Below are 24,081 nucleotides of genomic sequence, written 5' to 3' on the forward strand. Positions count from 1 at the left end.
ATGAAATATTTACTCCAGACACTCATTCGTTGGTCAGTTTGGCCACTACTATTCCCTCTTGTTTACAAAGGGGTACGACCTGTGTTTAGCAAGGTCTCACAGAATGCGGTGGAACTCGCCATGGAGGGTGCTCTCTCAATGTTGATCTGAATTCCATCCAGCTCATGATGATCCCACAAACTCTGCCCGTCTTACTTTGGAGCTTTACAGTCCTTTTCTGCCTTTGAGTACCAGCTTGTACCACTAAATAATTGTCTTTATAAATGGAGAGTGGGCAGCTACTTGATGGGTTGCACCTGAAATGGGATTGAGAGGTGCAGGGTGAAATAAGCTGCGCAATGGTTATAAACAAGAATAAGAATCAGAATTTCTGCTTCTGAAGCTCCATAAAGCTCTTCTCTACAAAACCAAATCAGATTTCATCTCTCATCTGGCATTCTTTCCTAATTTCGTTATGATTTTTCATTTATTTAGATCAATTCTTCCCATTGCCCTTGTGCCTCCTCCAACGCCACTGTACCTTCACAGGCACTTTGCGATGATTTAGTTAGCGTTGTTTGTGCTAAAATCATCACCATCTATGAAAACATAAATGCAAAAAATGAGTTGACTGCGTGACTCCTCGGAATTTACCATCTCATTCGTGATTATACCATCTCACTTTTGAGTCTTCATCTGGTGCAATCTCCTCTGTTTCTTTGCTGAGAGAGGGTTAACCTAGCCAAGATCTGATAAGTCAAAAACTAGGATCCAAACTAAGTTCATGTTCATGGACTTGAGATAGTCATTTGCAATAAAGTGGACCCAGTTATTAATACCTCTTTAGCTTCTGGAATTGTACTTCTACCCGATCCTTTACAGAGGGATATCATTAGACCAGTAACTAAAATTCTGCTCTTGGTGATGCGGCCCGTCGCTGCAAAGACAACGGAGAAGTGTCTTCTAGTTAACCGCCTTGAAGCCCTTAATCTCTTGGATGAAGGCCAAGCTGACTTCGAGGAATGCGAGGCACAGAGTGTGGGTCAGTCATCGTCAATGGTGATCTCTGGATCTGGCAAGATATGACAGCTGGCCTGCCGGCGTGGACCTTTCATCAGCACTTCACCTGGTTAATCACTCAGTCCATACTGACTGCTCTAGAGGCCAGTCCAATCTTCTGAACTGAGCTTACCTTGTGGCGTCACTAAAGGCTCTGCACTTTCTCCCAATTTGTTAAATTTTAACATCTACTCTCCATGAGCTCATCAGCTCCAACTTTAACGCCCTGTCCTGTGCTGACAATATCTGGCTTCTTATGAACTTTATTCAACAGTCAGCCAGCTCTACCGAGTACCTTAAATACTGCTTGGTTACACAGCTGAAAGGGCCAGCTGTTTAAAACTAAATGGTGAAAAGACTGGCCATTTCCATTTTGGGAAGGACATCTCTGGATAAATCTTGGACGTGTTGCCACATCCACTCTGCCCTTTACAATCTCCTGCTGCTAAGGTGAGTGAAGCATCTAGGAATTCTCTTTGAATAGGACCTATCGTTCTCTCTCATCAAAATCAAAAAGTCTAGCTGCGGTCACCATCAACGTAAGGTGCTTAGAAATATTTCCCATTCTTTCATCCGATGAGCGTATTTATTGTTTGGGTGAATGTTGTCGCACTTTGACTCCTTCAATGCCCCACATCATTGCCTTCAGAAGAATGCAGCAGTAAAACCTCATAAAAAGTATATATCGCACGCCCTTGACGTTTAATCCACCGACACACAGTCAAGCAAGAATACAATTTAAAGGACTTTGTAGCTTGCACAGTCCCACCTTTCTGTCACAGAAGCTGATTTCCTATGTCCTCTTTCACGCCTTGTGGTAGGGTGTCCTCTCTTACCGGATGTGCCCGCTTCCAACAAGTTCAAGTCGTAGGAAAGCTTTTGCTTCCTTGGCCCTCAGTTCAATAACGCCCCCGTTGAGCTTTCCAACCTCTGAAATGTTTGTAAATTGAAAAAGACCCAAAAACGGATCCTGGTCCTTGCTTTCTGCCTTGTGCTGCTTAGAAGTTTCAGTTTCTAGCCCAAAAAGTTCAACCCGGCAAATGATGGATTGCAGAAACAAAATAAATGGAACAGAAAAAGGGCAAGATGATATGTGGGATGAGGGAAAAGAAATTCATATAGCTGCTCCAAGCGAGACAAACAAGGTTCTGTAACTGAGGAGAGAAAAAAGCAAAGACAAACAGAGGAATAAGGGGGCAGTGCAACACCTGTGCCCCAGTCCTGGTTGCTCCGATGATACCCGGCGTCCTCTGCACACCAGATGAAGTCCTTACACTGAGCACGGTGCCGGGTCCTGGTTGCTCTGGTGATATCCGGCGGCCCTTGCACACCAGGCGAAGTCCGCACACTGAGTAAGGTGCCTGGTCCTGGTCGCTCTGGTGATACCCGGCGACCCCTGGACACCAGATGAAGTCCTCACACCGAGTAAGTTGCCTGGTCCTGGTTGCTCCGGTGATACCTGGGAGCATCTGGACACCAGATGAAGACCTCACACTGAGTAAGGTGCCCAGTCATGGTTGCTTCGGTGATACCCGTCAGCCCCTGGATACCAGATGAAGCTCTCACACTGAGCAAGGTGCCTGGTCCTGGTTGCTCCGGTGATACCTGGGAGCATCTGGACACCAGATGAAGTCCTCTCACTGAGTAAGGTGCCCAGTCATGGTTACTTCGGTGATACCCGTCAGCCCCCGGACTCCAGATGAAGTTCTCACGCTGAGCAAGGTGCCTGGTCCTGGTTTCTCCGGTGATACCTGGCAGCCTCTGGACACCAGGTGAGGTCCTAACACTGAGGACGGTGCCCGGGGTCCTGTTTAAGAAGACAGCTCTGAACATGCAAGAGACTGAAACACAAAGATCAGACAATGATGGCTTGCTAAGTGTCATTGCAATGACTGCAGATGCCCTGGGGCGAATCTGTACATTGTAACTGTCCTGCCAACACGAATATTAGGCCTTGTGGGTTTGCTTGTGGACGGTCCATGTGTGTTCACAGCGTAATTGTTGACCAGGGATGGCAGGAGAGGAAATCCTGCAGGGAGCTGGACCCGTTTGACCACAGAGCCCTGATAATGGCAAAGTAGAAGTTTGTTAGCTGTCATTTGTACATTGGCAGCAGGACCTTCATCATTTACCTTGCGGGGGCGGGCCACATTATAGAGTGTTTGCAGACTTCATAGAAGGCAGGATGCTACAACTAGCATTGGGGTCAATAGTTACAAGTGTGTCTCATGCATACAAGGTAATGGCCGCAATCTGTGCATTATCCTAACGTGGAATGTCAGGCGTATGAGCAATGCAATAAAGCTCATTGACGCTCACATACCTTGAAAGATGCCACATACAGGAAGCGTTTCCACAGGGAAACTCTCCTACAGCACAGGAGGGGTCTAGATTGAAGAAAAGAAGGAGAGGTTTCATTGTTCGCACAACCTACTCTGCGTTTGTTTGCATGTGGGTCCCTATCATCGGTCAGACCTGGCTTAGCATTCTGGGCCGATACCACAGTGGTGGACAACGTAATTGGACAGGAGACCGTAGTCGGCAGATTAGATGAGGAGCAGGTGGCATCAGCAGCTCTAACTATGCTGCCTTTAACAGGCACGGCGAACATGGCACATGCCTAAAATATGACGTATCAAGCTGCACGACAACACATCGTGTCACTGTATGATGCCGATTCATTGGTTTATCTTAGTGTGGTATGTACCTGGAGAAATGTACTACAACACTGCAGAAAGGTGTCAAAGCTAAATGCCTATGGGGAAAAGTCATGCACATACCATATGCATACACATACCCTATATAACAAATCTCTGTAATGTCTGCAATGGGATTTTATCTTGTTTTGATACCTCGCAGGTGAAATATACTATGCCAAGGGTGTGGTCTTTGAAGGCAATATTTGAAAAGCCCTGGCTTTCATGATGGGAGCACTTCTTTCATAGAAGTAGCGCCCACTATAGACAATGGGCATGATTGCAATTGCCAAGGAGGGAGTTCTGTTTCAATTTCTGCATTACCATGCCTCAGTATATTATCACCATCACTACATAGGAAAACTGATTAATTCCCGTTGACCCTCAGCTGGAGCTCTGGACAAAGAAAAGAGGCAGGTACACTTAGGGTAGAGCAAACACTGTGTGGGAGCAGCGAGAGTCAGTGACTCGAGAGGCAGTTCAGACACTGCTCACAAGAGGGAGTAGATGCAAATAGCGGATAGTATTAAACAGGGCAATTGTAGTCGCTCAGGCATACCTTGGACAACCTAAAATAAAATCTGTCCACAGAATTGCAACATACATTCACTATGAATGGCTGCAATTGGGTATTGGCTTACCACAGAGGACCAGGGTGTAAACTACTGTAGTACAATTATCTACATAGAACTTACCTTTACGCCTCATAGAATATATTTCCCAATGCATCTGCGGCTTTCCTGATCTGTAGAAACTACATGTGGACTTATTCAGATGGTATGGACCTGCCCGGGGACTGATTCACTCCTGGGGAAGGTTACGAGCCTATTACAATTGGTCTCAGGTAGGACTAGTATGCAAACTCCTGGGATGAATGCTTTGACACGAAAATTGAACAGTTTGCAAATTTGTAGACCTAGATTTATTACTGACAAAAAGCCGGCCTGCATTGCACCGGAAGGCCACTGGAGGACCAGAGGAGGAGGCAGATGAAGGAAAGATCCGAAGGGCCAAATTAGTAAAGACGCACAGAGCAGTGGCCACTTCATGTACATGGGATGGTATGCTAGAAGGGTTGCTGAATAAAGGCAATAACGATAGGTCACCATAGGCAACATTACATGTTTACTGCTGAATCTATTACAAACATATCATCTTAGGCAACATTACATGTTTACTGCTGCATCTATTTCAAGCATGGATATCGGAACTCTCCAGCCTGCGTGAACCACAAGGTTGTGGGGCGGAATATTCTGATTATGTAGAGACCGTGGCAGGGTAAAATTAATACATAATTGGTACATCTTTCAGCCAAATGTGTGTCATATTTCCGGCCCTTAATGTGTAATCGTGCATGAATGTATACACGACTGAAGTTACACCTCCAAGCTGTGCAGATGACGTGGATGAGGTGGACTATAAACAAACGCTGTTTATTGGATGTGTAACTCGTTGCATTAGTGATGAAACCCTGAACGCACTTTCGGAAATATCATTTTAAACGAATGATCTGTGGTAACTGCGCTGTCACATAGACTGATTGTGGTATTTGGTTCTCAGTGCTATACATCTTTCTTGATCCTTTTGAGGTTTTCTTCTCAAATTTATTCTTGCATGTACTCCTAGCGGGTGTAGTTTTCACATTTCCTTATTAGTGTGTGTTGAGCTTCCTTCCCGATTTCTCTTGTTGGGAGTACTTTTTGTGTTCTTGGTTGTTGCGTTTACTTTGCATTGTTGGCGTTTATTGTTTATATATTCCATGCTAGTCTGGCCAACTAGTGTGTTCTGGTGCGACTGAACGTTTTGTTCTATGTTCTTTATATGCTTGTGTTTTTTTGCTGTGCGTTGGTGAGAAACATGTTATATTCTCACATTTTCTTCCTCATGTATGCGTTTCTGTACGCTATTTTGTTCACTACAGCCCTTTCACTATGCCAAATTGTATCTTTTATTGAAACCATTGTTGGTATTTGGCATCCTCTTCATACTATTACTATTTTCCATTTTGCTCCGAAAAAGGGGAAGATGTGTGTGTTATTCATTCCTTGTAATGTCTTCTCCTTCCATATTGTGATGTTTGCGGTTAATTTCATCTTATGGATGTATTGCATCTCTTTCCATGAAATGCTTTGTGTTCTTGCTTTGCAATTTTCCGTTACGTTGTTTACAGCATGTACACATTTATGTCTCTTATGCTATGGACATGCTTACTTCTTGTATTTATTTGGTTGCTGTTAAATAAGGGGGAAGATGTGTGGTATCTGGTTCTCAGTGCTATGCATCTTTCCTGATCCTGTGCTTTGCTGCTCAGCCAGAGTGTGTCTGCTGTGGCATGCTGGTGCATGTGAGGTAATGGAATGTTGGGGATGCCCGGTGGACGGGAGTCAGTTGGGAGTATGGGCTGAGCAGCAAGGGAGCTGCTCCTGGTGGGGCTCACCTTATGATCTAAAATAAACCATCTTCTATCTACACTTCGGCTACATGGACTTATTTACCATTACCACACTGACCTTAAAATGAGGAGCAGTAGGCTACCATGATCTATGTTATGTGACATCAGTTGAATGAAAATTAATGCACCTTGATTTTAATAGAAGTCAACACAACACGAGATTCCACAGCTGCTGCTTCTTCGACAGCCACAAATAGTAACTGGTGGTGCCAGCACTTAAAAGGGCCGCATTAGGATCCAACGCCTACCTAAGGCAGCACTTAAAAAACACAACTACACAGCAGCCATCTCACGTCACTGAGCGCCTTGTGCTCTAAGAGAGTCAGAAGACCGTGGTGGACCCATAATTGTACAAGATGGAAACAGCAGCACTGGCGGGCATACTACAGGAAACTATCACCATCAAACCAATAAAAGAACACGTTGATGAAGCGGCTGAAAAGAAGTTTAGTTCAATGAAGGTGGATATGAACACACCAGTAACCGACTGGATAAGGCAGGGAAGGAAGTTCTGCAGAATCGTTTGCAGACTAAGATCGCGAAATAGTTTGTCCCAGGACACAGAATACAGACTAGGAAGACAGAAGTCAATGCAATAACAGATTTGGGCGGTCCGAAAACAAAGAAGTGCAGTAAACAAAGGAAGACGGACAGCCAGGCAAAGCATCACATGTTATTTCATTAAAATGATATACGGAGCATCCATTTTGTGTTCTAGTGAGGGACTGAAATAGGAACTCAAAAGGGGGATTGTAGGAAGGGAAACAAAAGGGGACAGTGAATTACCACAAAGCACGGATAGCACCTGGCCTTATCACTATATTCTGTAGCAGGGTTGCTACCCATGCAACCGCCCTTCTCAATCCTATCCAGATTAACGAAGAGTGGAGATCACGCTGTCCTGATTCAAGCATAGGAAACATCAAGGTGATGTATCTAAATGCAGGTGGGTGAACGCACAACAATAAAAAGAAGAAGCACTAAACTGCTGAAATCTAATTACAGAGACCTAAGGATGCTGCACATTCACCACAAGCATGAAGCAAGCACATAGGGAAGACAAACATATTGTCAGGTCGACACTGGACGATGGACAAATGAAACCTGACAAGTATGTTGATAAGGACAGAGGCATCTCGAGCAACAGCATGACAAGATCCCCCCCATGAATCCTGAAGGCTGAAAAGCAAAATAAAGTACACATATTTGAATCATATGTGTATAGGAACCCATTATTCAGATCCCTTTTAAATGGTGCAAGTATTTGTGAAAACAGGCATGGAGGTCGGGTGGTGAAAGCAGAGGTCGCGGACAACTCCTTCTAAAAGCACCAACTGGAATTAAAAATGCAGGCAAATGGAAAATAAAGACTAAAAGCTCCTTATTTGAAGAAACTATGGGAAAAAGTCAAAAATAACTAATTGCAAAATACATAATTTATCTAATAATCATAGCAATCATCTCAGGGCATCACAGGGAGCCTTAGAGAAGGTAATAAACATGCAACTGAATCAGTTCATCAAGGATTCCAACTGTTTGGATCCCACTCAGTTCGGATTCAGATCCGAACATAGTACAGAGACGGCGCTGATTAAGGCAACCGATGAGCTCAAATTCATTTTAGACAGTGGGGGATCAGCAGCCCTCATCCTGCTGGACTTATCTGCGGCGTTTGACACGGTTGATCATTCCATCTTGATACACTGTCTGGAAGCAAAGGGCATAAAAAATCTTGCCCTGAAACTATTTTCATCCTTCCTGTCAAACAGGGGAAATACAATCAATTTAGACACCTTCTCTTCAAGCCCGTTTACTTGCCATGCGGGGTCCCCTCAGGGATCCTCGCTCATCCTGACCCTTTTTAACTTATACATCACAAACCTAGCCCGCCGGTCGAATCCTTCGGTTTTTCCCTTATCTCATATGCGTACAATACACAAATTGTATTATCAGCCTCACAGGAAGCCAACGACTCCAGTATACATGACTGCATGAAAGGCATCAATGGTTGGAGGAACAGTCACCATCTTAAGCTTAATGCTGGAAAGACTGCAGTGATTTTACTCGGCAACAACCCTAACCTTTGGTCAGCCCAGTGTTGGCCTAGGGAATAATCCCTATCAGTTTCAAAAGATCTAAATGGGGTTGCAGCAGCTTTGTGGTAAGAGCCGCGACAGCCTGTAATCTCCTCCCACTCTATCTCAGAGCAGCCCCTCCCTGTTGCAATTTAGGAGATTGTTGAAAACCTGGCTTTTTAATCAGTGATTTCATCTCCACCCCTCTCGCAGCTTCTGCTTCAGCGCCAAGACACCCTTGGGTATTCGCTGCACTTTATAAATATTTTTTACATAAAATAACATATCTAAGAGAGGAACAAATAAAAGGTGTTGGGAGTGAAAAAACATAATAGAGACTAGAAAGCAATCACAAGGAGTTCATTAAATGGAAAATTAAGAAAGTTGCTAAGCCTTATAATAAACTGATAAGAAACTAAATGCACGGATTCTGAACAAGTAGGACATGAGATCTATTTGCAACTCAAATGAAGTAACGACTGCAACAGAAAAAAGAAACACACTATGAGCAAGGAGAAAAAAAAAAAATCTGAAAAATACTGCCTGCCCAAAAGACGAGACAGGAGAACATGTCTGGAACACCAGCCTTAAGGAAACAAAATGGTGACTTGGTGATCCAACCAAAAGAATTAACTAGCTTCCTTACTCCAAAATCTCTGTGACCCATCACTGATCAGTCAAAAGAACCCCCTCTCAGGATGGCCTGCCTGAAGTTGCCATTTCTAGTAGGGAAGAGCTGATAAAGTCAGAAGAACGACCAACAAAGGTTATCAAAAGAGCTATATAAGATAGAGGAACTCAGAGAAATCACTGAGGCAGGACAGTTTCACAGCAGAATTTCTTCAAAACATACATTAATCAAGTACCTTTTTTTATACAGATAAACTGAATAGATGGGTGACATAAGAGGGGAATTTAACAGGGCTGAGAAATCATCACTGCCCAAACCCAATAAAAAGGTTCTTATTGTAAATGCTTTAGGAACATTCTATTATAAGTATGAAGATGAAAGCCTTCGTTCATGCACTTGTGCAAAGCCTGTAGACAGTACCTAGCCCACTGTAATCATCAAGGCATGAATGAGGAGTACTCTGTCACTTATTGTGATACCGCAAACCTACGCTTCTAAATATATTGTGGAATACATAAACTTAAGTAGAAGCCGAGTATGCATACTCCTTTCATAAAATGATCGTAGACGGTAATCAGCCAAGTGGAACTACCTATTCGGCCCAATGGGTAACGTTGCCTTTGTCTCCAATTCCTGAATATGGCAAAACAGTTCATATAAACTGTGCAGGTTTCATGGAGGAAAACTTGACACAGGGATGGCCTCTGTCCCAGCCCTCTTTGTTATAGCACCGGATTTACTGGTGGCGATTGTCTGCAAAAAGAGACAAAACACAGGAGGGCAAACACCAGCATCAGACTCGAAGGACATGCTCAACTCCAAGGAGATGATGGAAATGCTTTAATCCTGGGAGGAATTGAGGTAAGAGCAAACTTCTTAGAGATATCAAAGAATAAGATTCACTGGAGCAGTAAATTGCAAAGAGGGGTCTACGATGGGGACTAGCAATCCCAGATGTGCGTAGCAACTACTGGGCGACCCAAGTAGTGACAGTAAATGGACGGCAGTTTGGAGAACGATCGGAACCGTCCTTTAGAGTAGATAGATTATTAATGGATAAGGGAGGGCCCAGGTCGCTGTTATATACCAAACGATTGGCGAGAAATACACCGCACCACACCCGGACAGTAGTATTGGCTTGGCGGGCAGCAACAAAATTCCTAGGGTGGGAGAGTAAGCTGGACTAGGATGACCCCACTCTGGGTAGGTACCGGGTGAAGATCTGTGAATAAGATGAAGGATTTTACGAAATGGGAGTTGCTTGGCATTGAAACACTTGGGGATGCTTGCAGGGGCTAAACCTACATCACATTTGCAACCCTGCAATCAGAATATGAAATGGGGAAAGGGGAGTGGCTGCGATACCACAGCTAGGACATGCTATATGCACCCATATCAAAGAAGGGGAGACACTGATAGAAACTGCACCTTTAGAGGTCAGAATACTGACCAAGCCTCTGTTGGTAAAGGCCATTTCCCTGATATATAAAAAAAAAACAAATGAACAATGCCCCGGAGGTGCTGAACTCACTGGGGGTAACCTAGGAGGGAGACATTGGTCCGTTTGAAGACAAAGAATGGATGGAAACATCACAAGGCCCGAGGGAGGTGGCAATCAGAGGGTGATTTAGATTAATTCAGCTGAAAGTTCTTCACCGACTTTATTACTCCAGAACAGTGTTATAGAGTATGAAAAGAAGTAAAGATGCTAAGTGTCAGAGAGGGTGTGCAATGGAAGGGACCTTCTACCATCTCATCTGGGACTGACCACGGTTGCAAGTGTTTTGGAGCAAAGTGGGAGAGGTCCTCAAGGCAGTCACGGAAGTAGAGGTAGGCTTGACAACGAAATGGGCGCTACTTATAATTGCCGAAAAGGTAGACTGGCCTAAATACACAAGACAGTGGGTGACACTAGCATTAGGTGTAGCCAAACAAAACATAGCAAGGAAATGGGGGGCTACAGAAATGCCAACAATAAAAGAATGGAAAACGTACCTAGATTGGTGCAGACAAGCAAACAAAAAATATACCCAACCTGGATGTGGCCAATCCATCTAACTATCATCCCATTGCCCGTCTACCACTACCGGCTAAAATAGTTGAAAAAAATCATAAATAAGCAACTATCCCAATTCATTCAGGATAATGATCTGCTCGATCACTGTAAGTATGGATTTCGACTGGAGCACAGCACTGAAACTGCACTGACCAATGCCACTGAGGACATCAGAACAGTGATGGATGGAGGAGGGACAGCTGCCCTGGTCCTCCTCGAACTATCAGCCGCATTTGATACGGTGGACCATAACTTGTTGCAACAGCGGCTAGAAGCGGTGGGGGTCCAGGGAACGGCATTGTCTTTACTGGCCTCCTTCTTGAAGGAAAAGAGATTAACAGTCACAATGGACAGTTTTCATTCAGAGCCATATGCTTTACCCTGCGGAGTCTGTCAGGGATTTTCCTTGAGTCCAACTCTTTTTAATATATACGTCACGGAACTCGCCCCTTTGATTCGAAAGTTTGATTTTAGTCTGACGTCCTATTTGGACGATACCCATCAGCATATAGAAAAAAAAGCTGCGCCCACCCTACAGCTTCAGAACTGTATGAGAGAAGTTAACAGATGGATGGGATTGCATTGCCTGAAGCTTAACTCTGAAGACCGAGATTATAATCTTCGGTAATTTGAAACCAAGATGGGACAATCTTTGGTGGCCGGCAGAGATGGGTGAAGCACCCAAACCTGTGCAAAAGGCCAAAAATTTAGGAGTGTGGATTGATACCGAGCTAGCACTATCATACCAGACTAACGCTATTGTCACCGCCTCCCACTTTCTGATAAAAAGACTAAAGAAAATCATGCCATACATTCCTATGGTTTCCAGAAAGCTGTTAGTTACTGCACTGGTCCAGGCAAAACTGGACTATTGCAATGGTCTCTACCTTGATATCTGTAAGAATTATCTAAAAAAACTTCAGACGATTCAAAATACAGCTGCTCGGCTGTTGGGAAACATCCCCAAATGTGACTTAATCTCCAAGGAGATTCGCCGACTCCACTGGCTTCCAGTGGCTAAGCGAATTGAGTTCACGGCTCTCTGCTTAGCATATAAAGCTCGGAATAACACAGGACCTTTCTCTCTTAGAAATCCTTTTTTTTCTGGTACCAACAGTCCAGACAGTTGCGGTCCTCAGGCGCAAGACTGAGGAAAGTGCCAAGAATACGCACCATAGGTTGGGGCAGCCGAAGTCTATCTTACGGTACCGCAAAACTGTGGAACACGGTACTGGCAGAGCTCAGAGGAGCTGCCTCCCTCACAGGAGCTGCCTCCTCACCATTTTTAGAAAAAGTTAAAAACATGGCTTTTCCAGAACAGATTTTCTGAGGGTGAATACTGCAGTCATAGCGTCAAGACACCTCTGGGTATTCGTGCGCTCAACAAGTATCATTAACATTATACAAGAGCTGGGACAAAACGTGGGAAAAGATATGGAATGCCTGGCAGATTTACAGAGGCCTTTAAGGGTGGTGGGAGAGGCAGAATGTAGGCAGAGACTGTGTTGCCATTGCCGTTTTTGTGTTCAAATGCTTGTAGTAAGACATACTTTAATGCGATGTAATTGTCTCCCAATTGTAAAATTGACTGAGAAACGGTAAATTATAATAAAATAAAAAAAAGATTCACTGGAGCAAAAGCAAAGGTAATCCTGTAACATCTTACACCCTGAAAAAACCCACTAAACATTGAAAAACTCTCAAGTACCGGAGAATCAAACTAAACAAGTGTGGGTAACATGAGCGTCAATAATTGGGGGAAAAGAGGTCCATTCCATTTGCACATCAGAATAAATGCCAAATATCACATTATGGCGGGATACAAATGATCAAAATCCAACCCGCACACACATTTAACCATGTTTTCAGGATGCTACTGCTATCAACACACAAGTTCCTTCAGGATATCGACATGCACCTGAAAAAGTTCATTTCAGGAGGTGCTAAACTAAGACTGGACACATTGAAGATACACAAAGGTAGGCGAGTAAAAAGCACTTCAAACACACAAAAGGGGATGGGAGGAATGTTTGCATTAGGTAAAACCGCTGGCAATCAACCCATCGTTCTTTTGCCACCATACCACCTCAGTTTGGACCCAGCCATATGCAAATCAATCCAATAAGAACAGTCCATCCTGAACTTTCAGGCAAGGTCGTCGCAACCTAAGTCTGTTTAACCCTTGCTCCATGTAACGCGGTCACCAAGCTGTACCGGACTGATGAGCCCTAATCAGAGCGAAACTGGTCTTGGCTTGTTTGCACCACGCCTAGAACTACTACACAGGTCCGCAAGAATAAGGAACCTGGATTACTGAAGACAGTGAGGAGAAAAATCACTGGCTATGGCCAAGCAGTGTGGACCAAGAGTGGTGAGCAAGGGACAGTCCAGAGTGTTGAGCAAGGGACAGTCCAGAGTGGTGAGTAAGGGACAGTCCAGAGTGGTGAGCAAGGGACAGTCCAGAGTGGTGAGCATGGGACAGTCCAGAGTGGTGAGCATGGGACAGTCCAGAGTGGTGAGCATGGGACAGTCCAGAGTGGTGAGCAAGGGACAGTCCAGAGTGGTGAGCAAGGGACAGTCCAGAGTGGTGAGCAAGGGACAGTCCAGAGTGGTGAGCAAGGGACAGTCCAGAGTGGTGAGCAAGGGACAGTCCAGAGTGGTGAGCAAGGGACAGTCCAGAGTGGTGAGCATGGGACAGTCCAGAGTGGTGAGCATGGGACAGTCCAGAGTGGTGAGCAAGGGACAGTCCACAGTGGTGAGCATGGGACAGTCCACAGTGGTGAGCATGGGACAGTCCACAGTGGTGAGCATGGGACAGTCCACAGTGGTGAGCATGGGACAGTCCACAGTGGTGAGCATGGGACAGTCCAGAGTGGTGACCACAGTGGTGAGCATGGGACAGTCCAGAGTGGTGAGCATGGGACAGCCTAAAACACGAAGCACTGCTGAAGTAAGGTAGAAATATGGTTCATTTTGAAAAGACAATATCTAGATCAGCGGTTCTAAATCAGAGGTCCGCAGAACTCTGGGGGTCTGCGACACCTACTTAGAGAGCCTGCAACTGTTAACAACATTAAATAATGTTTACAGACTAATAAATTACTTGTACATAAAAGCAATCTTTAAAGTATGAAAACGCTTGGGAAATGTGATTAAATTCGAAATGAGAAAATAACAATTCAATTGTCATCCTTTTCTTGATTCATGGGAGCAGCGCATGTCCTGCAACGGAATCTAGAATGGGTGATTAATCTCCAATCAAGCAGCACTGCTCTGCGCCGACGCAAAGAGAGCAAAAAATAAAGTGATATTCTAGAGTCTAGCATATTGCTCCGTCTTTAAAAATAAAAGTACATTTTGAAAAGCTCCAACTTCCCCATTGCAATTAATATTTAGATTTCCACTTTTTTTATTTGTCAAATAAAATATTCTGTAAATTGTGTATTTATTTCATGCATTACTCGTTTCTGCATTTGTTTATTGTATTGAGGTTCAAATCATAGTAACTGCTTAGGTAGGGTTACCGGGTTCCAGTGGTGATCCACATACCTCAATGTTGAGAACCACTGATCTAGATTGCTCCCACTTTATATGAGGTCTACAGTCAGACCACAATGACGACCATTCGGAAACTGTAAGGCCCCACAAGGAAGAAGGCAAAGAACAAACCCAGCCGTATGCTGTACCAAAGGATTTTATATAAAAGCTCCAGATAGACAAAACTATCACAGGATTCCCCTCTTTGTGTCCTGCCACCCCCATCTGCCCCAATATAGCCGAAAGCACTGTACGCAGAGTAATGCACATTTACACCCACACCCCTAACGATGAGACCTCTCTTAAGACGCAACAAAGGCAAATTCCTTCAAAAGGGATCACACCCAGTTACAACATCAACATTATTTGTCTAGATTTTATTGGGAAAACAAAATTCTAATTTAACAGTGCTGAAAAATCTTTAATAAAGAAGATGTTAATTAAAAAGAGAGACTCCCAAAAGCTATAGAAAGCAGTGCACAGACATACTCGCCTTCTACTCAGGTGGAGGGTACTATAAACATACACTTATGCTTATTTCACTTCCGTAAATAGAGGACCCCCCTTGCAAAGATGCAGAGAATCATGAACACATGCCTACTGCTGAAGAACTGGACGAGGGCTTGCACATTTCCTCTTTGACTGGTGCAAAGAGTTGTGCGTGCACAGGCAGACACACACAGACATGCACACTGCTTCTGCCCACAGATAGCTGAGGAGTCGGTATCTCACTAAAGCATGACATAGGCTGTGCACACAACAATTATTGGCTCAGCTTCTAAGTTCATCAAGGACACAAGTGTCCAGTAAAGTGTCACACCCCTGTGAGACCTTTGTGCTTCCAGCTCCCTAAAGTGCCTGGGCCAAGAATGAGAAGAAAGGGGGATGAAGAGGTTTCTTTTGAGCACTTACTATCTTTAGCACACGCAGCCCTCAGTGTGTATACAGTGCGAAATACAAATATCGTTCACAATAAATACAGTCTTTGCCCTGGAGAGCGACCAAGTCCAGCGCTCACACTCCCCTACTGCCAAAAGGACAGCAGATCCTATGCCCACAGGTGCTACTGACCGGCTGCGCGTGCCCAACATACACACGTGAGGGGTCGGACCATGTAGCCTTCCCCAAATTACCTGTCGCTGCATCTCCTCGATCTGCCTCTGGGGGATGCCGTGCAGAATGGTGATCATGTCAGGGATTTTATCTTCTGGGATAACAACGGCCGCCCTGGACAGAAGCATTTAGAATCAAGGAGAAGCGGAAGCGCTGGTTAATGAGGAGACCGATTTTCGTGCACAATCCATCCATTTCTAAACATCAGCAAGCTAGACAAGTAACAGTCTCAAAACGTGCTCACTTACAATCGTACAGACAGTACAAGGCACCTATAGCAATGGGGTTACGATCTGCTCTAAGAGGCACCTTATGTATGCCTGATCTGTTATCTGTAAACAAAATATATTTCAAACGTCTGTAGCATTTTTACTTGTGTGGTCAACTAGATGTCTGGTCACCCAGCCCCTAGTGGTGACCCGTCACCATCAGGAGCCAGTCTTTATTCGTGATCACAGGAGCGAAGACTGATCACAGGGAGTTGTGATCTGGGGAGGAGATGTGATTGTGGAAGAGGTGCGATCGTGGAAAGGGTGCGATCGTGGAAGGGATGGGAGCGAGGGAGGTGATCTTGGGAGGAGATGCGATCGAGGGATCAGATGTGATCGTGGAAGGGATGTGATCGTGGAAGGGATGTGATCGTGGAAGAGATGTGATCGTGGAAGGGATGGGATGGTGGAAGGGATGGGACGGTGGAAGGGATGGGACGGTGGAAGGGATGGGACGGTGGAAGGGATGGGACGGTGGAAGGGATGGGACGGTGGAAGGGATGGGATCGTGGAAGGGATGGGATCGTGGAAGGGATGGGATCGTGGAAGGGATAGGATCGTGGAAGGGATAGGATCGTGGAAGGAATGGGATCGTGGAAGGAATGGGATCGTGGAAGGGATGGGATCGTGGAAGGCATGCGAACATGGAAGGCATGCGAACGTGGAAGGGATGGGATCATGGAAGGGATGCGATCGTGGAAGGGATGCGATCGTGGAAGGGATATGATTGTTGAAGGCATGCGAACGTGGAAGGGATGCGATTTTGTAAGGGATGCGATCAAGGGAGGTGATCTTAGGAGGAGATGTGATCGAGGGATGGGATCGTGGAAGGGGTGGGATCGTGGAAATGATGGGATCGTGGAAGGGATGGGATCGTGGAAGGGATGGGATCGTGGAAGAGATGCGATCAAGGAGGAGATGATTGTGGAGCTGATGTGATCGCGGGAAGGGATGCGATCAAGGTAGGAGATGTGGCAGAAGGAATAGATGTGATCTAGTAACTACATTACGAAGTCTAAGATCTGGGGATTCATCCTGACAAGATCTCAGGCTGCCCAATTATAAATAAATCTGTTCACCTTCCCAGGCCCTCCAGTCCACAGGTTAAACCCTTGCTATACATTTTATTTAGAATTGTATCCATTGATGAATAAAAATAATGCTATTTCCCAGCACTAGAAAGTTGCATTAATTCAAGAAACTTGTATTTAATAGTAATACTACTTTATTAGGTCCTCCATTTACAGGAGTGAAAGAAATTCATTAAAAAAATTGACCTATGTGGCAGAGCCTTCCTGATCACACATGCATGTTACATACACATCAGGCGTAAATGAATGCCATACATGAAAAGCAATAACTTCAGAGAATGCAATAAGCAAGGCCTAGGGCCTCAAGAACTAATCTTCTGAATCGTGACAATACAGTGTGTGAGATCGCCATTTTAATTTAGCCGCAGGTTGGCATTAGTAGGGTTAACAAAAATAACAGACGCAGCAGAGGGGACTCTTCCATTCAAATGTGGAAAGAAAAAGTAAGTAAGGTTGGAGAGATTGGCTTGCTTTTTAAACCCAAGTCTGACTGAGACATGGTTTGTCTGTACAGTGCGCAGGTACAAAAACGTCTGTGCAACTGCCCCTCTCCACAAAGGATCATTGGGGAGAAAGGTATATAGACACACGAGATTTGGGTGGGGCAAGACACGAGGACTGTTTGTTGAAAGGGGATGCCAGAGCACCATTATCCGAATACAGGCCTGACAGCTTTCTAAGCTATGTGGGGATAAATACATGGCTTGCCATAGTTACTTAAGGGAAGTACTAATCACTATGCTGCTATACCAAAAATGAGACTGATAAAGCAATACATAGGTTTTAGGTAGGGGTTATGCTAATTCATTACAGAATAGGGTTGTGTGATGGTAAATGCTTTGGGTTTTGTCAAATGTTACCTTTATTTTATATTAGGACTACATAGATTACCCTAGAAATTCACATCTTTCTGATACATAAGGTTTATGTGCAGATTTTATATTATAAATAACCTTTCATTATAAAACACTGCCCTGATTGTGCCTTTTTGCCTTCTGTCTCCCCCTCGCTGCCCTGAACTTGTGTCCGTATTTTGCCTTCTGTCTCCCCCTCGCTGCCCTGAACTTGTGCCCGTATTTTGCCTTCTGTCTCCCACTCGCTGCCCTGAACTTGTGCCCGTATTTTGCCTTCTGTCTCCCCCTCGCTGCCCCGAACTTGTGCCCGTATTTTGACTTCTGTCTCCTCCACGCTGCCCCTGTTGTGCCCGGTTACCTCCAGGTGCCCCCCCCGCTCCCGTTCCCGCCGCTGCGTCCCCGCCCCCCTCACTGCCCATTCGCTGCCCCTGCCTCCCGCCTCCCAGCTACTCCTCCCTCCCACATCCCCATATATGGTGCCCGCTGCGTGGTGAGGAGAGTGACCCTTGACCTTGCTAGTAGGTCGCTTCCCCACCAAACAGCTCCACCTATGTGCCGGGACGCTGACGCTGCTGTGAAGTCGAGGCCCTCCTCCACCCGCAGGCTACCACCTGCGCCTCATCCCTGGTGGCCAGTGGTAGGCCCTAGGTTTGTATCTTTGTGCCCGTTTTTTGCCTTCTGTCTCCCCCTCGCTGCCCTGAACTTGTGCCCGTATTTTGCCTTTTGTCTCCCCCACGCTGCCCCTGTTGTGCCCGGTTACCTCCTGGTTCCCCCACCGCTCCCGTTCCTGCCGTTGCGTGCTCTGCGGCCCCGCCCCCCTCACTGCCCATTCGCTGCCCCTGCCTCCTGCCTCCCTGCTGCTCCTCCCTCCCACATCCCCATATATGGCGTGCCTAAGGCAAGACCGCCCGCGCCCGTCCGTGCCTTGACCGTGCCCAGCGCCAGAATCCCTGGTCCCCGCGCCCGACACGACGACCGCCGCCGCTACGATGCCAGCACACTCCACGCTCTCAACCCCAGACGGACCCACACCTGCTTCAATGCCGCCCCAAAATGCACACATGGTCCCTTCACCTGCTGGAACTGAAGCTACACCAGCCTCAGAGCCGCCGAACAGCCCGCCAAGAAAGACCTCAACCACCTCCCATGCATACTACTGAACACCCGCTCCACACGCAAACACGCCGTCGAGCTCTGGGACCTGCTCGACACATCATCCCCGGACATCGCCTTCCTAACAGAGACCTGGATGAACGACTCTTCCGCGCCTGACATCGCCATAGCCATCCCAGACGGCTACAAGATCACCCGCAGAGACCGCACCAATGGAGTCGGAGGAGGAATCGCCATCGTCCACAAGAACAGCATCAGGGTCTCGACCAGCACCGCCGACACTCTCAGCACCGCCGAACACATGCATTTCCAGATCCACACAGACCCCAACTCCGACATCAGAGGCACCCTCGTCTACAGACCCTCCGGACCCTGACCCCAGTTCAGCGACTCCATCGCCGACTTCATCAGCACGCACGCCCTGACCTCCACCGACTACATCCTCCTCGGAGACCTGAACTTTCACCTGGAGAACAACAATGACAGCAACTCGACAACCCTGATCGATATCCTCACCAACCTCGGACTGAGGCAATTCGTCACAATGCCCACCCACTCCGCAGGCCACACGCTTGAGCCCCATCTTCTCTGCAAGCCCCCACGTCGCATTCAGCCACACCACCAAACTCCTCTGGACCGACCACCGCTGCATCCACTTCTCCTTCCAGAAACCCACCATACACCACCGCACCCAACAGATCCCTCGCCGCTGCTGGAGAAAAATCACCGAAGACCAACTACACGCAAACCTCGCTCTCAGCCCACCCACCGAACCCTCCAACACCGACGACGCTGCCCGCAACCTCAGACGCAGGATCGACGACTGCGCCAAAACCCTCGCCCCGCTGAAGAAACCCCCAAAAGAGACACCAGCAAGAGGGCCAGCTGGGTCACCCCAAAACTCCTAGCCTCCAAGCGAGCCTGCCGGAAGCTAGAGAAGAAATGGCACAGCAAACAGACTCCGGACAGCCACGCAGCACACAAGGACGCCACCCGCAACCACCATCACCTCATCAAAGACCGCTTCGACAACAACGCACACAATAGCAAGGAGCTCTTCAACATCGTTAAGGAACTCTCCAACCCCAGCTCCAACACCAACGACATCCCACCATTGCAAGCCCTGTGCGACTCCATCGCCACTTTCTTCCACCGCAAGATAGCAGACATCCACGACAGCTTCAACACCCACAGCCACAACAGACATCAACACAACAGTCTCCCCGCACACCATCGACCAAGACCTCCTGCTAGCCTGGACCAGTGTGAGCATCGATGAAACCATCAAGACCATGAGCACAATCCACTCTGGCTCCCCGTCAGACCCATTTCCGCACCACACCTTCAACAAAGCCAGCAGCTCCATCGCACCCCACATGCACAACATCATCAATCTCTCCCACGAGACCGTGACCATCCCAGAGAGCTGGAAACACGCCGAATTCAACGCCCTACTCAAAAAACCAAAGGCAGACCCTAGAGACCTCAAGAACTTCCAGCCCATCTCTCTGCTCCCGTTCCCGGCCAAGGTCATCGAGAAGATCATCAACAGACAGCTAGCCCAATACCTCGAAGAAAACAGAATCCTGGACCCTTCCCAGTCAGGGTTCCACAGCAACCACAGCACCGAGACCGCCCTCATCGCCGCCACCAACGACATCAGGATACTGCTGGACAACGGTGAGACCGCGGCCCTCATCGTCCTGGACCTCTCCGCCGCCTTTGACACCCTCTGCCACCGCACACTACGGGCATGCCTCCACGCCGTAGGGATCCGAGACAAGGCTCTGGAATGGACCACCTCCTTCCTCTCCGGCAGAACCCAGAGCGTCCGCCTCCACCCATTCCGATCCGAAGCCTCCGAGATCATCTGCGCCGTACCTCAGGGGTCCTCCCTCAGCCAGACACTGTTCAACATTTACATGGCCACGCTTGCACACGTCGCCCGACAGCACGACCTCAACATAATCTCCTACGCCGACGACACTCAACTGATCCTCTCCCTCACCAAGGACTCCATCACCGCCAAAACCAACCTCTACGAAGGAATGAAGGCCGTCGCCGACTGGATGAAGACCAGCCGACTGAAGCTGAACTCGGACAAAACGGAGGTTCTCATCTTCGGCTCCAACCCTTCAACCCGGGACGACTCCTGGTTGCCAACGGCACGGGGGACAGCCCCGACACCCACCGACCATGCATGCAACCTGGTAATCATCCTCGACTCAACGCTCTCCATGACCAAGCAAGTCAACGCCTTCTCCTCCTCCTGCTTCAACACCCTACGCATGCTCCGCAAGATCTACAGGTGGATCCCGACAGATACAAGAAGAACAGTCACCCAGGCCGTCGTCAGCAGTAGACTCGACTACGGAAACGCCCTCTACGCGGGAGCCCCGACCAAGCTCATCAAACGACTGCAACGCATCCAAAACGCCACGGCATGACTGATCCTCGATGTACCACGCCACGGCCACATCACCCCCCACCTGAGAAACCTGCACTGGCTGCCCGTCAACAAGTGGATCACCTTCAAGCTCCTCACCCAGGCACACAAGGCACTCCACAAGACCAGCCCAGCCTACCTCAATAAACGACTTTCCTTCTACACCCCCAACCGCCAGCTCCACTCCACCAAGCTCGCACTCGCCACCGTCCCGCGCATCCAAAGAACAACCACTGGCGGGAGATCCTTCTCCCATCTCGCCGCCAAGACCTGGAACACCCTCCCACTTAACCTACGACAGACCCAAGACCTGCTGACCTTCAGGAGGCTACTCAAGACCTGGCTGTTCGATCAGTAGCGGCTCCCTCCCCCACCCTCCCCCCAGCGCCTTAAGACCCTCACGAGTATGTAGTGCGCTCTACAAATGTTGTTGATTGATTGATTGGCATCCTTGGCGTGGGTTCCCCTTAACATCTTCTCTTCAGACCTCCTGTTATTGATGACTGCTTTGTTGCTGGACTTAGGATTCTGCACGCTTTACCACTGCTAACCAGTGCTTGAGCTCTCTCCCTAAAACAGGATTACACTGGCTTATTTCACAATTGACCTATTTATTTACTCATAAGTCCCTAGTATAGTGCACTACATGTGCCCAGTGCCTGTAAATTAAATGCCACTAGTGGATCTGCAGTACTGATTGTGCCACCCACTTCAGTAGCCCTTTATACATATCAGGCCTGCCATTGCAGAGCCTGTATGCCCAGTTTAACCTGCCATGTCGACTTGGCAAAATAAACCCTTTGCGAGTATCAAACCTTTCCTTTAAATAAATACAAGTCACCCCTAAGGGAATTTAAAAAGCAGGACATGCACTTACGTTTTACATGTCCTGGTAGTGAAAACATTTAAATTTGTTTTTCACTACTGCAAGGCATATATCTTCCATAGGATAACATTGGGATTGTCGCATTACATTTTAAGCATGTAATTTCCAAATGTGAAGATATAGCTGGCACATGCTTGGTGGCTCTGGAATCCTAATTTAAAATCCCAACCTATGGTGAAATCGGATTTTAAATTACAGTTCTGAGAATGCCACTTTTAGAAAGTTGCAAAAACCTATAGGGGTTAATCCCAACAGACTGGCGCCAGGTAGGGGTATTCAAAATTCAGAACACAAAACAATGAACACGGCTCCGTACTACTATACACTCCTACTACTCATGGAGTAACGAACAGTCAACTCTTTTATCTGTCCGAATGGAATTTTTATTAGACCATTCCTGTTTCTTATTAATTTAAAAATTGATCAAAACAATTTTTGGGATGGAAAAAGAAACACAGACTTATCAGATTCACACATTAACTTACACGTATATACAATTCACATTAACATACACTTAAAGACAAAAATGGACTTGGACACTGTGAAAAAATTATTGGCAACAGCTTGCAACATGACAAAAGCAGCAAATGAATTCATACATTAATCTGATGCAAAACACATTTTGTGTGGCTGATCCAAATAAGTGAGACAGACTGCATAGGGAGGCCACCTCCTGCTTACCTGGTCCAGTCCTCATAGGTTGACTTGAGCATACACCTAACACCCTGGTATTATTCCTTGTGCATAATACACAGAGGCATCCTAAAACCTAAGAGGAAGTTGTCAGTGTGAAGCAGAATACCAAGTTGCAATCAATTGCTCCTGCTGCATCGTTCACAGTAAGCCACGAAGGAACACACCAGCTATCACTCCGGACCGGCAAGAGCCTCCTAGAACCGTATTGCCCGCATTCATCAAGATATGAGAATATTGTGACACCATACAATTGAAGATGAACAACAACATGAGCTAGTACCTTGCTGAAGATCCTGGGAGATGTTGTCAGATCAATGGCAGGACATGAAATTGAAATTGTTGGTTCCTTACAGCAAACCACAGAAATTGTTGATTGGAGGGTTGAATCCAGAAGAGGCAGTATGCGTCTTGAAGCTCAAACGTCACCAGGAATCGTTCGGGGTGATTTACTGGAGAAAAATCATCTTGACTATGTCCACTTAGATTTAATTGGTCAGGGTCCTCAGGTTCAAAACAAGCATTATTCCCTGTCTGATTTGGCAGTCAAAAATAGGACAGAAAAGAATCCTTTTCCTCTCTGAAGCAAAGGCACAAGTATGAGTTTCTTCTTCTCCAGAAGAGCTTGAACCCCTATCATCTTTACCTGAATTCTCAACCTTTTCTTTAGCCATGGGAAAGGTCTAATAAGATGGGGAGGATTTTAGGCACATGGAATTCGTTAACAGGTCTTCGCTATCTGGAGCACCCAAAGGTCCATGTACCAGTTCTTCCAAGCATGATAGAAAAGTCTCAACTTTGCCCCAACTTCAAGGTAGTATTTCGTGGGACTGTTAATGCTAGGTTGGGTTGTGTTTCCAAACATAGCCTGGTCTCGAAAGGGACTCTTGTCCTGAAGATTTTGGAGAGGACACGTGAACATAAAGGATTACTTTCTAGACCCCAGCTTAAAAGGTTTGACAATGTTTTACTCTTCCGCTGCTTTTTGCACCATGTCATCAAGTAATAAAGTGCGAGAGTCCTAATGCCAGTAAAAAACAAATTCAGCAAAAATAGGAGGAGTGCAGGCAAAAAGTTTGGGGATGACCCAGCAGAAAGGGCCAAGTCCAAAATCTGGAATTTCAGCAAAGC

General features: G+C 46.6%; 1 protein-coding gene across 1 annotated transcript in view; it reads right to left on the bottom strand.

Moving 5' to 3' along the window:
• EXT2 (exostosin glycosyltransferase 2) overlaps positions 1-24,081 on the bottom strand; it is a 399,733-nt gene that overhangs the window by 222,856 nt on the left and 152,796 nt on the right. The window contains exon 7 of the mRNA XM_085643454.1: positions 15,619-15,712. Coding sequence (XP_085499580.1) covers positions 15,619-15,712 — 94 coding nt within the window. The remainder of the gene's footprint in view (positions 1-15,618; positions 15,713-24,081) is intronic.

This window comes from Triturus cristatus, chromosome 3_1, assembly GCF_964204655.1.
Source record: "Triturus cristatus chromosome 3_1, aTriCri1.1, whole genome shotgun sequence".
NCBI lineage: Eukaryota > Metazoa > Chordata > Amphibia > Caudata > Salamandridae > Triturus > Triturus cristatus.